Here is a 19260-nt window from a genome sequence, read left to right as displayed (position 1 = left end):
GCAAGATACTGTAGGAGTTGGGTGCAGGCTCTTGAGTCCAACTGACCTAGATTCAAAACTTTATCAATTATGCACTGAATGGCATTGAGAAAGTGAATTAACTCCCCTGTGCCTCACTTTCCTTAAAGGCAATATAGGGATAATAACAATACCAACATTATAGAGCTGTTATGAGGATTTAAAAGATCATAATCATAATATTACAACTTAATCAGTTTATTTAGCACTTAGAACCAGAATCTGCAATTTATTAATTCATTTCCATTTGAATATAGGACTTGAGACAAATTGATGTTTTAACACAGAAGAATGGACCCTAACAGGGAAATTCAAAAATATCAGCACACTAATTGCAGAAATGCTTTGGAGGAAGGTGGTATTCAAGTGACATCTCTATGAAAGCAAATATTAGACACCCTGACATATAATGCTAGACCTAGTATCCAAAAATAACTAGATACAACTTTTTACAGGAAGCACATACTTCTATCAGAGTTTCACATCTCTGATGACGTTTCTAAAAAGCTACTTATGGCCGTTTCCTTATTTATAACCCAGTCTCCAACAAACAATGGCAATGGGACAGACCATGGCACTAAAGACAGAAATATGACCAAGCATTTCCCATATTACAAAGAGGGCAACTGAGCCAAGAACTCCCAACTGTATTTCAGTTCACACCTGTTTCATCACATAAGCAAAAAATTATGGAGATGTTGAATAACAACTGCCACATACTAAGTGTCTATTATGAGCTAGGCATACACACACTTTATTTTTAACCTTCATTATAAACCCCACAAGCTGAAACATACTTGGCCTCATTTTACAGATGAGGCAAATAGTTAAGACGAACTGAGTAACTTCCCTAGAGTCACATATTAAGTAAGTAGCTAAGCTATCATTTAAGTCCAGGTAGGTATGTTTCCAGAGAAGGCAATGGCACCCCACTCCAGTACTCTTGCCTGGAAAATCCTAAGGATGGAGGAGCCTGGTAGGCTGCAGTCCATGGGGTCGCTAAGAGTCGGACATGACTGAGCGACTTCCCTTTCACTTCACTTTAGTGCACTGGAGAAGAAAATGGGAACCCACTCCAGTGTTCTTGCCTGGAGAATCCCAGGGACAGAGGAGCCTGGTGGGCTTCTGTCTATGGGGTCACACAGGGTCGGACACAACTGAAGCAACTTAGCAGCAGCAGCATCAGGTATGTTTCCAAAGTCCATGTTTTCCATTAAACTTTGAGACTTCACTCATTTTTTAACTAACTGCACATGCTGGAGCATGACAAAACACAAGTACTTCGTTTGTTACTTAATCATCTCTTTAATACTCACCATAACCATATGAGGTAGGTATGGATATTTACCAGTGTTTTACTTATGAAGCATCTGAGGTACTGAGAGACTAAAGAAGTCCTTGCTAAGGTCACAAAGTATGTGATATTCATGGAATCTGAAATCTGTGCTCTTAATATCTCTGTTCTCAAGCAGTGTTGTCCAGTAGAAACAGGATATGAGTCATATGTGTAATATTAAATTGTCTAGCAGCCACATTAAAAAGTAAAAAGACACAAGTGAATTTTGATTTATATTACTTAAACCAATATATCCAAAATATCATTTTGACATAGTCAATATAAAACAATTGAAATATTTTACTTCTTTGTACTTAGTCTTCAAAAGTCAATTTGTCCTGAATTGAGACTAGCCACATTTCAAGTGCTAGATGGCCACCTGTGGCTAATAGCTTTCTATTAGACTGGGGAGCTCTAAATCTTAATGTAGAGAGGCTAAAGATTGAACAGAAGAAAGAGAAGCTTTGATTTTCACTGACCTGCAGATGTGTCCTTAAAAAGGTTTTCCTTTTGGTGTACTCAAAGTTGTTTCTCATCAGAAGATACAAAAGTGCAGAGGCTTCATTCCTGGTTGAGCTAATCTTTGACGTGCAGCACTTTAAAACCTCATAGCAAAATGCAGCACACATGTTTACCCTTCCTTTGAAAAAGGCCGAGGGAAACTAAACAATAGGAAAAACATAAATAAGTATCTGAAAAATCATAAAACAGAAATCAATCAACTATCAAGTGCCTACAGTATTCTCCCTAAAACTAAGCTGGGTGCTTTGAGGATACATGATCAACATAAGATTAGGGCACCACTCTGGAGAACCCAAGCTAGATAAAAACATAAAGACCAGCACGTATTCATGAATGACTGAAATGATGACTCATTTCATGATTATGGTCTCAATTTGGGCCATAAAAATGGGAAGGCCAATCTGCATTACTTACTCTTTTGCTTTATATTTAAACAGCTCCTTATATTATAAACTTCCAAATGCTGGGAAAATTATATCAAGAATCTATTCAGTAAATAAAGTTGATCTTTTAACAAAATGGAGTATAGATGAAGTGTAAACACACAAACATAAACATGTACATCCTCTACTCATAAACAGTGTTGAATAAAATATAGTTTGGCATAGAAAAAGTACAAAAGTGACTATTTAATCCTCAAAACAGGCAAGTGACTGCTACTTTTGGAATGTATTCAGTCTGCTTTGTGGAAAATGAGCTATACATAAAACATAGGCTTATTGCAAACTTCCATGCTCACATATCTAGGCAAGTGAGTACTAAGCTGCTCCAGGGTACACAATGGATTTTTTCAGGGAGTGTGAAGCTAGATTCTTTCAAAATCATTCTCAGGAATCTTGGATTAAAACACATATTATAGGAATCGATGTAAGGCTAGGGCCTTATTTCAAAATTATTTCTCAGAAATATTGAATTTAAGCCCATATTATAGGAATATATCTTCTTTTTATCACCTTAACACTAAGTACAATGCTTCTTACTGTTTATGCTTCTTCATTTATTAATGAGCATTTAATAAATGTTTTCTAGCTGGCATTGAAAAAATCTCATCAATGGTTTCACCAGATTAAATGAATCTTGTTGGGCAAGATACACCTGTATGAAAATACAGGAAAGGAAGGCACAGCGGTAGAGTAATCTGCTATAGGAAGTCTTCTATCTATCACTTCTCTGAGTGGGCAATGACCAAAATATTCAATGACCTTGTAATTGCCAATTCCAATGGACTTCCTTTCTATCTTATCTTATTAGGCCACTCTGTATTGCATAATACTGATACTCTCTACTTTGGCTTCTTTCTTGCCTTTCTTGCTATTTCTGTGACTGCTCCCTTTCATCTCATCCATAGACTCCTCTTCCAACCCCTTCTATGTTGCTTTTCTCCAACACACTGCTCTTAACTTTTTGTTGTTGTTCTTGCTCTTCCTGTACAGACTCTCCAGGGAAACTTAAACCACTCCCACGGCTTCAACTGCCACGGGTATGCTGATGACCTCGCTAATTCACTCCGTTCCAGCTAAACTGACCTTTCAGTTCCAAGAATTTCAAGCTCTATCCCTTTTCCCTAGAGTGTTTTTCCTTGAGCTTTTCAAATGGCTGGCCCCTTTTCATGTTTCAGGTCTCATTTTAGAAGTGACAAACCCAGATTCCAACTATATGACATTCTGGAAAAGGCAAGACTGGGGAGACAGTAAAAAGACTGTTGATTACCAGGGGGTGGTGGGGAGGGGAGTGGTGAATTGATGGAGATTTTTAGGGCAGTTAAAATACTTTGTTTGATACTAAGATGGGTACATGCCATTTGTCCAAACCTACGGGATATGCACCAAGAATGAAACTTAATGTACACTGTGCACTTTGTTGTTTAGTTGCTAAGTCGTGTCTGACTCTTTTTGCAATCACATGGGCTTTAGCCTGCCAGGCTCCTTTGTCCATGGGATTTCCCAGGCAAGAATACTGGAATAGGTAGCCATTTCCTTCTCCAGGGGATCTTCTAAGCCCAGGGATCGAACCTGCATCTCCTGCATTGGCAGGTGAGTTCTTTTTACCACTGAGCCACCAGGGAAGCCCACGTGCAAGATTATGTGTCAATGTAAGTTCATCAGTTGTAATGAATGCAGCACTCTGGTGGCAGATGTTGATAATGGGGGAGATTGTATGTATCTACGTGGAGGTGGGGATATATAGGAAATTTCTGTATTTCCCATTGGATTTTGCTGTGAATTTAAAACTGGTTTCAAAACATAAAGTCTTAATTTTAAAAGTTAAAATATAAAAATAAGTGACAAACCCATCAAAAGTAACCCCCACAAAGCATTATCCTCTATTTCACCACCTTGGTTCCTTCCAAGAACTTGTTTCAATTACTATTTTATTTACTTATTTATTTTCCCTCTCCCTTCCACCCACTGAAATCTTCATGAGAGCAGAGATTATGCTTCTGCACTATATTCAAAGAGATTTTCCCATACCTGCAACAATTTTCTTAATACAAATCTAATTATGTTGCTTTCCTGCTCCCCAACATCTAAAAGATGAAATCTAACTCATGAAAATCTAACTCATGAAAAACATGAGGACACAACCATCTGGTCCCCATTGACCTCTTCAGTCTCATCTCAATTGCTGAGTCCAAACTAAATCCTAACTTGAGTGCTGCAGAAAAATCTTGCTCAATTAGTGTTTCCTGTCCTTCCATTTACCCTCAGTTCTCTGTAGGCCTCCTTTATCCTAATGGTGTTTGTAGATGTGCATCAATGTGTGCTTTCCTCTACTGGACAATAAGCCCTCAGACTGTATCTTTGACACAAAGTCTGAAACCAATAATTAATTACCCATCCAGTCACTGTTCATTAAATGAATTATTTCTGAATCTCTTTCCCTTAGTTTCTTGTCATATGCTTCCACTGAACTCAGTTTTTCATTTATTTCTTTATTCACAAAATTGCATTAAAGAGTGGCAATTTAAAAATAAACCTTCAAAATCATCTACTTTTCTATCAATTTGGGACAGTAAGTTGCTATACAAATAATGACAAAAAAAAGTTGCTCAGCTAGCCTATTTCACAAATCAGTTAACTGAATTTGTCTTGTTGGAGTTATATATACCAGGGTGGAGGCCTAGACTGTGCCTTTCCATAATTTTAACTCCATCTAGGTTTCTGATACTTAACAGACCAGAAATCAATTTTTGCTGAGTCATATTTGTTCCTAAAAACCTAGTCTGAAGTTTTAGTTTACATGACGTAAATGGCCTGAAAATCTGGAGCTCACAGATACAATTAGCACTGAAAGGAAGGATTCATTCATCTGAATATGTATTAAGTGCCTACCACTTGCAAGATATCATACAAGGCCCTGGGGTTTTGTAACTTGTCTCTGCTTTCAAAGTGATTATACATGAGCTCACTCAGTTTATATATCTTCATCATGATAATACTTTAAAAAGAAACCAAAGAGAAGAAATATTGGCAGTTGATAACTTTACCATGACACTCCTCAAAGGAACCTACTGAAAAAAAAAAAAGGAATAACAAGATGAAATTAAAAGCACGTGGTGATTTTAGGGAATTCGTGGTCAGGCCCTCTTTCTGTATTTTGCTGTTCTGTATTAATGTTATGAAGGCAGGATTTAATGGCTTCATTATCTGAGATTTGGAGATCCTGTTCCCCTGATCTTTCTTACCAAGAAGCAAGGCCACTCGCAGCCACAAAGATTTGTTCCTTACCTTACTAATGAACGCTCGCAGTGAGGCAAAGACATGTTTCAGCGACACTTCAGACTGCCCATTTTTAAGAAAAGCAAGATGAATATCAAATACTTTTTTCATTAATGGGTTGTGGCCATCATTATTTAAAAGTTGACTCTAGAAAACATAAAAAAGCTTTTTTTACAAATAGTTTATGCTGCTCCCCCTAAAATGAGAGAACAGGCTTTTCCTATACCTGTTCATCAAACCACTGCTTGAAAAATAACAATAAGAAGCTTAACATAATCTAAAAACATTTCTGCCATCTTTCAATTTGGAAATCTCAAAATACTATAAAAACTAAATCCATACTTAATAGCTTACTTTTAAATAGATGAAAAAAAATCTTTTTCCAGTATACCACAGCAAATACAGAACTATTATGGGAAGTGTATTTTCTACTAACCTAATCAAATTGCTTCTTAATTAAGAAATCAGTAAATTAAAAATGGATACATGATAACTAGCCTTTGTATTTCTCTGATGGAAATAAAGTAATGTAAGAATTAAGGAAAACATCAATTCTATTTTAAAATTCTATTATCCAATTCATTTTTAAATGTATGTTTAGTGTATATCTAGCCACTGGTGACAGTTAAACCCTCTATGAGGAGAGATAATAACAGGTATCACAATTCAAAGACTACACAGACTGTTTAAAGGTTCCTTAGATACTGATCAGGAATAGGCTGCACAATCTCTTTATGAAGTATTAAATTTGTTCTGACTAATGTGCAACTCAAATTCATTTTTTATTGTGCCAGTAAATAAGACATTTGATTTGTTAAAGCGCCTGTCTAGCAAAATTTGCACTCTTATTCCTTCCTTCAAATTCAGATATTTCTTAATTTATTTAACATACATATCTTGGTAGATGACAGGCACTATCCTAAGTGCTTTAGAAATATTAACTCACTTTTTTATTGTGAGACTGGAGGTGGAAAGGGGGACTGCATATGGGCACCAAGGATCTTTTTGAGATAATGGGAATGACTGGATTGTAATGACTGCACAGCTCTGTAAACTTACTAGAGATATAAAAGAAACTAGAAATTGTGGAGAAGTATCTATTGGTTTGTGACCCTTTCTGTTTAAAAAAGAATGCATTGATTAATGTCTTCAGCCCTGCTCTCCTATCCCTTAAATTAGCAGGTTACAACTTGGCCATAAACAACAACAAAAAACCAAAACCATATGCATTTTTGTAACAGATTTAATGGTAACACTGATAGCCAGAATCCCAGAATGGTGCTCCATCTTTCTGGCTCCTCCCTTAGTCTACTAAAAGCATAGGGTAGTGGTTAGAAGCAAGGACTCTTGTGATAACTGGCCAAGATTAAAACCCTGATCTGCTACTGACTAGCTATGTGACATTAAGTTCCCTGTGAGCTTCACTTTTCTCACTTTAAAATGGGAAAAATAATAATATCTACATAACAAAGCTAGTGTAAGGATTAAAGGTGAGTTAATATTTGTCCTTTTAAGTTGATTGAGGTTTAATTTACATACAACAAAATTTACCTATTTTAAATTTATGATTCAATTATTTTTAATAAATTTACAGAGTTGTGCAGTCATTGCAATCCATTCATTCCCATCATCTCAGAAAGAGCCTTGGTGCCCACCTGGAGTCCTCTTTTCTACCTCCAGTCCCACAATAAAAAAGTGAGTTAATACTTCTGAAGCACTTAGGACAGTGTCTGTCATCTAACAGAGATGTCAACTAACAAGAGATGTATGTTACATAAATAAGAAATGTCTGACTAGGAGGAAGAAATAACAATGCAAACCTTGAGACCAAATGTCTTATTTACTGGCATAATAAAAAATGAATTTGGGTTGAATTTTAGTCAGAACAAACTTAATACTTCATACAGAAATTCTGCAGTCTATTTCTCTTTACTATCTAATTCAGTTTTCCCTTATAAGACTCTTTGAGAAGCACAGGCCTGGTTTCCATAGTAAATCTGGAGGCCTGAAGCAATTAACTCAATTACTTTAAGAAGGGGAAAGAAAAGAAAAAAAATCTGTGTAACTCAGACGAACAGCCAGCAAGAGTTTTCACTTTTGACTTCTCCCACTACTGTTACCTCACATTATGGTTATATGGGCTCCCCTGGTAGCTAAGCTGGTCAAGAATCTGCCTGCAATGCGGGAAACCTGGGTTCAGTCTCTCAGTTGGGAAGATCCCCTGGAAGAGGAATGGCAACCCACTCCAGTTTTCTTGCCTGGAGAATCCCAGGGACAGAGGAGCCTAGCAGGTTACAGTCCATGGAGTCGCAGAGACAGACACAACTGAGCGACTAAGCAAAGCACATAGATATATAGTGTTTATTCAAAGCTCTCTACCATCCATTATCTCATTTTACACCTTCAACAACCCTGCAAGATAACTGCTTTCAATTTGTTCTTCTTATATTTTTTTAATTCTAGCAATGATGATTTGTAGTGAGAGGCAAGCATTTGAGTAAAACCAATAAACCCCTGACAAGGGATGCCAGCCAGCCAGCCAGTCTGCCTGGACATCATCTGGCTTGACAAGACACCTCATCTCAACAGGTACTTGGACAGGCTGACTCAATCATAATTTAGGCTAAAACTAACTGGATACTTTCATAAAAGTATGGAAAAGCCTGTTTTTAAACACAAAAATAACAGAGAAGGAAAATAAAGAACAAATTATTAATAGTCCAACTCTCATTTTAAGGATGAGTCTCAGTTATTTCTTGAGGTCACACTAGATCTGCCACCCAAGTTTTCTGACTGTTCACTGGGGGCTTTTATACTGTACTAAGCTTCATCTGCCTAGTTAATTTTTGCATATTTTCTTTGCAGTGATACCAACTGAATCCTAACTTTTCATTTTTACCTTGAAACACTGAGTGAAAAATGATATGGTATCTAGCACTGTTAGGGAAACTTCAGTAGCAGTATTTCCTTCAAGAAGTGCCTGGTGGAAAATGTCTGCTTCAGTTGTTGAAGAACCTGAAATTTTAAAAAAAAGGAAATTAAAACTGTATGACACAAGGATTCACATAACAGTTTTGAATGATTTTCTTTCCCAAAGACTCAGAGAGAGAGACGAGCAAAAAGACACCAAGCTCTCAATACCTGCAGACTTAATGAGTTTCGCTGTATTTACTCCTTAATAAAATACGATCTGGGTTAATCAATTCTGCTATTTTTTTTTTACTTCAGCTCTGTATCAACAGCTCTGCAACAAATAAATAGGTGCCAACTTCTTTGTAGACAAGATGTGAGTGATTAACTAGGTATGTCACTAAGAAATAACATGGAAGGCATTTTAGACTGTGCTGCTAATTATATGTGCAAAAATGAGAAACTCATAGAAATGCAGCTATGTTATGTACAGTGGTTCCCTATGGCCTGATGTTTTCAATGATGCCCGTGGTATGAGACTTGTTTCTAAATCAGAAGGAAAACAAAGCATTTGGGCCAACTGAAAGACATAGGTTCTTTACATTGTTACAAGTGACAAAGAACAAAGCTGAAGGCTGTACCACTTGCATTTTTTTTTGAAAGGTCCTGAGTCTAGTAGCTCAGCATCCATCTGATCAAGACATTTGTGTTTATTATTAGTCCTTATGGCAAAGTCAGTTCTGCTGACTTCCTCTTATGCAACCTCTAAAGGACTTTATGGAAATGAACGTTTTCTCACTCTTTGACTTTTTATTAAGACTTGCTTTTTAGAGGATAGCTTTCATTTATATAACCCTCTAGCTTCCTCCTTGTCCTATTGAACTTGTCAATATTTCAACCTGTGTGAAATACATCTTAGTCAAAATAGTATTTACAGTGCTCTGATCTCTACAGACAGCTCAGCATGGGTGATCCCTTAAAAATCACTGAATGAAAAATAGTCACTCTATAAACAAATATTATATATACTATTATATTCAAATGTCATTATTTGCATTAAAGTATGGATAAAAGATATTGAATGTAAAATAAGAATAATTCAATGAGAAAATTAATTTCCTTCATATTAAACTAAGAACTCACTATTAACTAAAATTGCTAAAAACAATCCATGCATATTTGATATTATATTCATATATGATGAAATGACTGTACAGAAACAGAGATGTGAAATGATCTCCAGCTGTATGATGATTTAGGTTAAATAGTATTAACATCTGTTTCAAATGGGTACCCTACCCACATTCTGCACTTACTGTGATTAAGTGTAAATGAACTTTCCAGGCTACTAAGATGCTGAAGTCGGGCCTGCATTATTCCCGATCTGTTTCGAAGAGCTGGCATGGTTTGTGATTTTCGGTCTACTCCAAAGTGTTTCGACAGCCAGGCATCATGCACCCTAAGATAAATGTTAAAGTTAGGAAATGGATTACTCTAATACTGTATCTCAATGTTACATTTTTTTAAACTAATAAATGACTAGGTTTCCACATAAACACTGTGCTATGCTCAATATTCTACCAATTATTATTTGGCTTAAATGAGACATCACTGGGAATTGTAGGATGCTTACTGTATATTTGAAATACCTTATACTACAAGAATACAAGTGAGGAATTCAGAGAGAGTTTCTTACTTTCCATCCTCTTCCCAAAAATATCAGACAGTGCACAATATATCAGAGTGGACAATACTCCAATAAGATTCCATCTTTATCTCAGGAGATAAGGAAAGGCAAGAGTCAGAGAAAACAATGAGAGGGACACTCAAGAGTTGACATGGCAGGGGGTGGTTTCCTGGAGTCAGATATTTAAGAATGAGCACTATCTAATCTGTTTCTGGACCGGAGTTAAACTCGGATCAGAATTTTTTATTCTACAAAGATGTCTATTTGCACATTTTTATTTTGTTTTCCTTTAATTTTTAGGGTTTCATTAAAAAAAATTAACAACTAGGTAATGCAGGGACTGAGAAAGAAGAGTTTGTCCATCCTCTAGTAAACACAAGAGGGCAGGTCACCAGAATCTTAGAGGTTAAGGTTCATGGTGGTAGTTACCATACCAGTTCCCAACCAGCTCCCAGTACTGGGAAGACAACAGAAGTCGTCACCTGAATTATTAGGATGTCCCAGAGTTTCAGCAATAAACCTAATCCAAACCACCTCTTTGGGCTTCCCTCATAGCTCAGTTGGTAAAGAATACACCTGCAATGCAGGAGATCCCAGTTTGATTCCTGGGTCGGAAGATACCCTGGAGAAGGGATAGGTTATCCATTCCAGTATTCTGGCCTAGAGAATTCCATGGACTGTATAGTCAATGGCACCGCAAAGAGTCAGATATGACTGATAGACTTTCACGTTCTTTCAAACTGCCTCTTTAGTTTTTGGAAGTGCCATGAAATTTACGTTAATAAAGAAAATAATTCTATTTAAGTTCCTTTAATGACTACCTCTACCTCTACCTCTGAAATATATCTTATCAAAATAAGCAAGTAATCTTTTCCTTAGGATCCCACAAACGTTTTCTTAAGTATTTATTTCACTAAGACTTACACAGCAAAAAGAAGAAAGAAATGATATATAATGCATGTTGTAATTACTGTTGGGGATTTTGGTTTACATTACTAACTGAGGTGAATACTGATAGGTTGGACACAAAAGTACACACCTGACAGTTGTTCTCACTTGACAATTTCCTGCCATACCCTGGATCTAGCCTTTTCTCACATCCTTCAGAAGAGACAAGCATCTGTTCTAGGATTAGACCGGAAACTATGCACATCAGTCTAACCATAAAAAACGTATCACTTCACATCAGGTTAACTTCAACTTTGAGTTGAGAAGCATTAAATAAATCATGAGTATCTTAAGGCTAACTCAAAATGAAGCACATAGGTTTTACATGGAATGATTAAGACTGCCCTCTGTTGGAAGAGAAGAAAAAAAAGAGGAAATTGCAGTGCTATGGGAATTACCTTGCTATGTTTCTTTTCCCCATGTATCTAAAGTGAAACAAACATACTCTAGAAAGAAAAACAGGAGCATGTTAGTACTATATCACCATACTTTGCATTTTAACAAATAATACTTGAAAAGTCATGTGTTACAAAGAATGGCCTATTTAAAATCATATTACAATAATATGTTTTGGTATACACAAATAAATATACAACCACCAACCGTATTATATCACTCTACATTTATTTGCTACAATTGCTTCAGCACCAAAAAGTCTCAGGTCTTCATATACAATTCTAATGACATATTTTTAAAAAACATATCAATGCAAATCATCCTTTGAGCTTTATAGTGTGTGTCACAGCAAAGGTCTCTAATATAGTCATAAACACCTAAAAAGGTTCTTAAGCCCTAAAAATTGTGGCAATTGCTACATTTTTTATAATGGCATTAAGCCACTTTCTAGTATAGAAAATCCCAAACATACAAAAGTAGAGAGGACAGCAAACTAAACCCCATATACCCAGCACCCACCAGCTTCAACAATTATCAATTCATGGTCACTCCTGTTTAAACTTCTACCCCAAACAGGTCCTTTCCTCTCCCTCTACACTTACTAACTCCTCCATGTTTTTAAAGTAAATCCCCAACAACATCATCTATTTCATCAGTGAATATTTCAATATAATTAGTTTTTTTTAATCCTTCTTTGTTTGCAAATATTTTCTCCAAATGTTTTGCTGGACATGCACATACAATATCATATATGTGTACTATTTATTTTAAAATGTATTTAAAAATTACACATCACTCTAATTTTTCTTTTACCTTTCAATAAAATAGCTCAGCAAACAATATAGGACAACTTCCCCCTCTACTTAGGAAAAAACGCTAGCTGTTTTCCCTCAAGTATCTTGGAATATATATACATATACACACAAACACACATTTCTGAAGTGGGTAGAATTACTCAGCTCTATCTAAGGGTACACATGCTAAACTCCAACATTTAAGGGGCTCCATTAAGCCAGCATCTGCTCTAAATGAATGATTAGGACAGCTGGTGCCACTTGCAGTTTTCCAGATCACACACAGATTCCTGATGGTCTGCAAAGATGGGCTATTATTAGCTAGAGTTTTCTATAATATCGCAAGTATTTTGCTTACATGTTTTTCTTCTATGTGTGAAGAAGCTATATGTCAACCTATAAACTATGAAAATAGTTTAACATTCCCTACATTATGTAAAAATATGCTGATGAAAACAAAAAAGGAGTAATATTTCATTAACTATAAACATTAAGCTCCCAAAAATAAGAGGAAATTTTATGAAAATAAGACAACTTACTCTAGAAGTATGAGAATGTTTATGAGCTCCTGGGGAGATACTTTGTTCCAGTAAGTTAAGAGTGTATCTGAAAATGGAATAACGTGTTATAGCTTGAAATAACAGAGACCATAACAGCAAATATTAATATCACAGTGAATTCCAAAGTACCAGTAACTTTAGTTTCAATAACCATCAACTCATAACCAGTTCTGTCTCATCTGAATCCTGCCCTCCTATCTCATCTCACTGCCCAATACCCACACTACACTCTATTGAATTAATTCCACATATACTGCTTAATCTGTAATTATTTTCAACTTTAACAAGCATTATTACTTACTTTATAAATGTTCTTTTTGATGGCTTATCATCCCTAAAGACAGGAAGCGAAATAGACCTAGGGTTTTCCATAAAACTTTATGCAAAATGGTGCATTTATGTGCATTGTTCAGAAGGTAGGGTCAAGCACCTTTGCCTGCTACTCAAAGGGCTTGGAGAACCAAAAAGTTTGAGAACTTGAGAGGAAAAGTGATAATTTATTTTCCTCTTTCTCTTTGGATTATTAACCCTGAAGTCCTAGCACTATACATACATACCACACAGATTCATGGAAGAACTATTTTAGATATAAAAGCCCCTAAACCTATCACATATACTTCTCTTTTGAGCTGTTCTTTTTAACTTCCAACACACTCACTGAAACTTTTTTAGAAGAAAAATATTACCCCCACTTAACCTTCCATTCCATTTTTAACCTAATCAGATATAGCTAATGGTGTCAGCAGTTTCACTTCTAAATTTTAAAAACCTAGTGAAAGTGTTAGTCACTCAGTTGTGTCCGACTCTTTGTGACCACACGGACAGTAGCCTCACTGGGCTCTTCTGTCCACGGAACTCCCCAGGCAGGAATACTGGAGTGGGTTGCCATTTCCTTCTCCAGGGGATCTTCCCGATCCAGAGATTGAACCTGGCTCTCCTGCATTGCGGGCAGACTCGTTACCTACTGAGCCACGAGGAAAGATCTAGCATGGATCACAACAGTAGTCAGTTACAGAATTGCCAGTCTCCAGAGAGCCTCTAAATCTAGGAATGGACGACTAGGCAATGTTGCCCAAACGGAGGGGTGATAGGGAGGAAAGAGTGCATGACTTTTGACTTTATGTCCAACTTACTAATGGCCATGGGTATTTGTGGCTTTCAGTGATTATAAAATACTGACTGGCAGGAATAAAGATGCTAAAATAGGGTCAAATTAATTTGTTTCAAAAATAAATCAAGGGGTAAGTTCCAAGTCACTCCCCCCTCTTGGGACGCTCTTCAGCTCAGAGGGGCTTTCCCAGAAGTCACTGCGTTTCCGGTCTCCCTTGTCCTCGGTCGGGCACAAGGTGGCCTGAAGGTGCCATCTTCCCTCCCTTGTGCCTTGGCTCTTCTTGGCAAAAGGAGGTTGGTGTCTCCTTCCAGCCCCCTACCTGCGTCCTGCTGTCCACCCCGAGCCATCTTTGATCCATCCTCTCACCCGCCCGGTGAACTGAGACCACTTCACAGGTCTGTAGAAGGGGTGAAACTCTCGGTCGGTTCGCGGCCCAGTTCTAGTTGACGGCCCTTCCGCCATTTTTTGGTGGTCCCTGTCTCCAGTCTTTCCCAATCCCAGTCAGGGAATAAAGATGAAGGCGGGGGACGTAGGTGAAGAAGACAGGGAAAGTGGGCAGAGCTCTTCCGAAGGAGATAAAATGCAGGTTAGCCTCTGTGATGTGTCTTCTGAGGAGTTTAAAAAAACCTGGCTAACACTAAAAGAGCTCCATGACAGAGAGCTACGCCGACTTCAGGCGAAAATAACCAGTTTGAGGAAAGAGCGATTGTCAGACGGGAGGTGGACAGGCTCCATATGCAGAATTAAAGAGTTGACGGAGCAACAGAGAGCCCTGAAGGACACTATCCATGACCTGCGAGGTCAATTAAACACCAAAGTATGCGATCGCTGTACAGTAAATGAAACGTACAGGAATACGCTACAGCAAGAATTTTATGATATCCAACAACAAAATCTTAAGTTTATTGGTGAGCTCACAGCAGAAAGGAATAAATTAAGAGAAGAAAACAAGCAGCTTTTGGCTAAGCTCAAGATGAAACGGCGAGAGTGTCCCTGTTCTTTTTCTGATAGTGATGACGACTTCGTCCCTGGGTCTCAAACGAGCGAGTCAGTTATTTCGATCAGGGACCCTCCGCCCGGACCTGAGAGTCATGTGGCTGTCAAACTGATAACGCAAACGAATACCAAACAGAGGAAATCTAGAGGGAAAAAGAAACAGCCGCACAGTTCCAAGTTTCAGGTTCCATTTTACAGTCAGGACGTCTTTAAGGTGCCAGAGAGCCCTCAGGAGAAGATTTCCTCTAACAGAAGTAATCCTAGCACGATAAGGAGTGGCAGTCAGAAGTCAGCTAGCACTGTTGCTTCAGCATCTACAGTCAGCCCTCAAATAGTGTATGGATTTCCAGATGACTCCAGCCTTCCTGATGCCACGCTTGGCCATCCACAAAGCAAATCAGTTTTCACACAGAGGACCTCCTCACAGAGCATCTCCACACCAAAGCGTGGACCTGAGACTGATTTCCCTTGGAGCCTTTCCAGTATTTCTCCAGGAGAAGACCTACCTACTGAAACATTATCTGAAACTTCAGAGGAAAGTGTGATTGATTATAGCAAAAGCATTTTTGCTCCTTTTACAGGGAGAAGCGAAAACACCACCACTTTACATCTATTTCCTTTAGACTATACTTCAAGATCTGAAGTGACAAGACCATCATTTGGTGTTTTTCAGGTTTTAGTGAGAGACAGCAGTAGCGAGACACCTTGCAGTGAACAGTCCACAGCAAGGAAGAATACTAATGGAGCTACAGGTGCAGCCCATGATGCTGATAAGCCACAAGGTGAAACTCAGGCTTGCACTTCGGGGTCTTCAATAAAGAGAAAAGTCAAGATACGGCTAGAAAAAGGGGGGAAGTAGCTTTCTCTCCATCTCTCTCTTAAGGAGACTGCTTTTCTTCTCCAAGAGGACAGTCTTCCTATCAATTCAGACTATTTAACATTTGTATTCAGACTATATAACTGAAAATTCCTGACTTTGATTCTACTTCCCAGAATATAATATACAGGCAATAAAAAGTTGGGCAAATGACTAAGACTTTGAAACAGTGACTTATTGCCAGTTAATAAAATTCAGCTACAAAGAAAGAAACTTAGTTTTCAGAATCCCTCTACTTCTGTATAAGAGGTCTACCATCTTTTTGTTGAACTTAAGCTGCTAGTGTCTATGAGTCAGTGTGTGCCATGCTGAATTGGTTTAGTTGTGTTCTACTTTTTGGAACACTATGGACTGTAGCCTGCCAGGCTCCTCTGTCCGTGGGATTCTCTAGAAGAATACTGGAGTGGGTTGTCATGCCCTCTTCCTGGGGATCTTCCCATCCATGGAGTCTCTTAGACTCCTGCATTGGCAGGCGAGTTCTTTATTACTAGTGCCACCTGGGAAGCCCTTATGAGTCAATAAGAAGGCTTAAAAAAAAGAAAGCCAAGAGAACACCTAAAAGGCTGGACTGTAAGAGTTCAACCGTGAAATACATATAAAGTGAAATACTTACTGGACTTGACAAGGTAACTACAATACGGACACTGAGAAAGATTCAGAAGCAGATAGTTTTCAGAATAAAATGAGTATGACTTTGCAGATACCATACAGCATGACTTAAATTACAAAAAAGAAGATGTGACACAGACTGTATACTAGTTATTAAAATTTGCTTTTAAAAATCAAAAACCAAGAACAGAAGAGGGACAAACCTCATTAACAAAGACCAAGTATTGAGCAGGCAAGGACAAAATTTACAAGAGGAGACCTTTTCAAGAAACAAAGCAGTTATGGTTTTACCCATAACATAAAGCAGCCAGTCTTTATGGTGGCTTGTCACTGGTTATCACAATGTGTGTGTGCGCACATGCGCATGCACTTGCATACATATGCAAGTGTGCACATGTGTAATGGAGTGGAGGAGGGGAGAACTACTCAGCCATGCATGTCTCTCTCCTCCTCCCTTTCTTCTCTCCTCCCCCTACCACCTTCATTTTCCCTGGCTGTGGTGGTATTCAGCTCCTTTTTTCCTTACAGTTTTTGTGCCCCCTTGTATCCTTGAGCCTTTTGAAAACACAAAGTTATTGAGTGAATTCATGTGCCATTAAACTCACCCTTTTAAATAGAGTACATATACAGTAGTTTATGGTATATTTAAAAATTTGTTAAACCATCACCACAGTTTTAGAATATTTTCATCACCCTTAAAAAAAGCCCATACATAACAGCAGTCACTTTCTACATTCCCCCACTTTTTAGCTTGTGGGGAGACAAAAACAGTAAGCTATGGTTGTTAATTTGATTCATTATTTCTTGGAATGAAATACCACCAGGGTTGAATGTTATCTCCCTTTACATATTTCTTTCCCAAAACATGGAAGCTTATAACATAGTCTCAATAATCTTTGACTTTTACTCTAAATCATACATTCTAAGTAGTTGAAGATTCTAGTTTTTTAAAACTGTTTTATTAATGTACTTTAGAATTAACTATTCATATCTAGCTTTTGATGTTTTTCAATCTCTCTGGCAAATTAACTATCAACTCATTTCATGATTTTATATCCTGCATTATTACAAAAATGTTTAAAATATTACTTATTAAGAAGAAAATATAGGAAATAAGTAAAATTTACTGTATTATGATTTGACTTTTATTCTAAATCATACATTGTTAGTACTTGAAGATTCTACTTATTTAAAACTTTTGTTAATGTGTTTTAGAATTAACTAGTGATATCTAGCTTTTGATGTGTTTCAATCTCTCTGGCAAGTTAACTATCAACTCATTTTATGTTTTTATATCCTGTATTATTACAAAAATGTTTAAAATAATATTTACTAAAAACAAAATAGAAAATAAGTAAAATTTACTGTATTATGATTGACTTTTATCCTATATCATACATTGTTAGTACTTGAAGATTCTACTTACTTAAAGCTCTTTTGTTAATGTATTTTAGAATTAACTTCATATCTAGCTTTTGATGTGTTTCAGTCTCTCTGGCAAGTTAACTATCAACTCATTTTATGTTTTTATATCCTGTATTATTACAAAAATGTTTAATATTTACTAAAAAAATAGAAAATAAGTAAAATCTACTGTACTGTGATTTGACTTTTACTGTAAATCATACATTCTAAGTAGTTGAAGATTCTACTTAAAGCTCTTTTATTAATGTACTTTAGAATTAACTATTCATATCTAACTTTTGATGTGTTTCAATCTCTCTGGCAAGTTAACTATCAACTTATGTTTTTATATTCTGCATTATTACAAAAAATGTTTAATATTTACTAAAAACTAAATAGAAAATAAGTTAAAATTTAACTACTGTATTACGATGGTCAAAATCCGGGTGCTTTTATGTTCTTCATTTCTGCTTTTTTTTTTTAAGAATATTTATTTGGCTGCACAGGGTCTTAGGTGCAGTATGTGGGATCTATTTCCCTGTCCAGAAATTGAATCCAGGACCCCTGCATTGGCAGTGCAGCATCTTAGCTACAGGGAAATCCCTAGGTTTTTGTTTGTTTTGTTTTGGGGGGTCTTTCGGGTGGTTTTATGATTGTTATTTTTTCTTTTTGAGCAAAAGTAGAAAAGGAAGAGGAGGGAATTGTATAAACAAAGGTGGTACTTGGAATGAGATAGAACCTTCTGATTTTACTTCCAAAGGACATGCAGTTTATTAAAATCCTTTGCTTATATTCTATTATATATGGTAAAGAGGAAATGGTAAATTATAAATAATAAAATTATACATCAAGGTAAAGAGAACAGCCTGGAAAGGAACCTGACACCATACAAATCTGTATAATGGTCCTGTGAAGATAACGACAGCATTCCTTACCCTCAAAGAACCTTTCCTGTCTTTTTGTTTGTGTTTGATTTTGTAAATCCTGGATTAAATAAACGCTACAGTGTTAAATAAGACTTTTGGTTACTGTTATTTTCTTCTGTTTACATTGGTCATTTAATGCATTCTATGCTCTGCATGAAAAAAATACTCTAGCACTTATAAAACTATTGCCTCTCTTTAGCAAGTAAGTAAGTGTTAGTCGCTCAGTTGTGCCTGATTCTTTGCGACCCCATGGACTAAAGCCCACCAGGCTCCTCTGTCCATGAGATTTTCCAGGCAAGGATACTGGAGTGGGTTGCCATTTCCTTCTCCAGGGGATATTCCCAACCCAGGGATTGAACCCGGGTCTCCTGCACTGCAGGCAGATTCTTTATCGACTGAGCCACAAGAGAAGCTTTAGAAACTAATTTTAAAGAAAAAAAAATTATT

The 19260-nt window shown here is 37.0% G+C and overlaps 1 protein-coding gene across 2 annotated transcripts in view; it reads right to left on the bottom strand.

The window, feature by feature from the left end:
* Positions 1 to 19260, bottom strand: part of DOCK11 (dedicator of cytokinesis 11) — a 200845-nt gene that overhangs the window by 40616 nt on the left and 140969 nt on the right. For both annotated transcript variants that reach the window (XM_043458483.1, XM_043458485.1), the window contains 6 exons: positions 12870 to 12936; positions 11539 to 11586; positions 9822 to 9964; positions 8495 to 8610; positions 5605 to 5742; positions 1834 to 2016 (listed from right to left, as the gene is read on the bottom strand). In XM_043458483.1, the coding sequence (XP_043314418.1) occupies positions 1834 to 2016; positions 5605 to 5742; positions 8495 to 8610; positions 9822 to 9964; positions 11539 to 11586; positions 12870 to 12936 (695 nt within the window). The remainder of the gene's footprint in view (positions 1 to 1833; positions 2017 to 5604; positions 5743 to 8494; positions 8611 to 9821; positions 9965 to 11538; positions 11587 to 12869; positions 12937 to 19260) is intronic.

This window comes from Cervus canadensis, chromosome X (genome assembly GCF_019320065.1).
Source record: "Cervus canadensis isolate Bull #8, Minnesota chromosome X, ASM1932006v1, whole genome shotgun sequence".
Lineage (NCBI taxonomy): Eukaryota > Metazoa > Chordata > Mammalia > Artiodactyla > Cervidae > Cervus > Cervus canadensis.
This window is presented reverse-complemented; position numbering and strand designations above follow the sequence as displayed.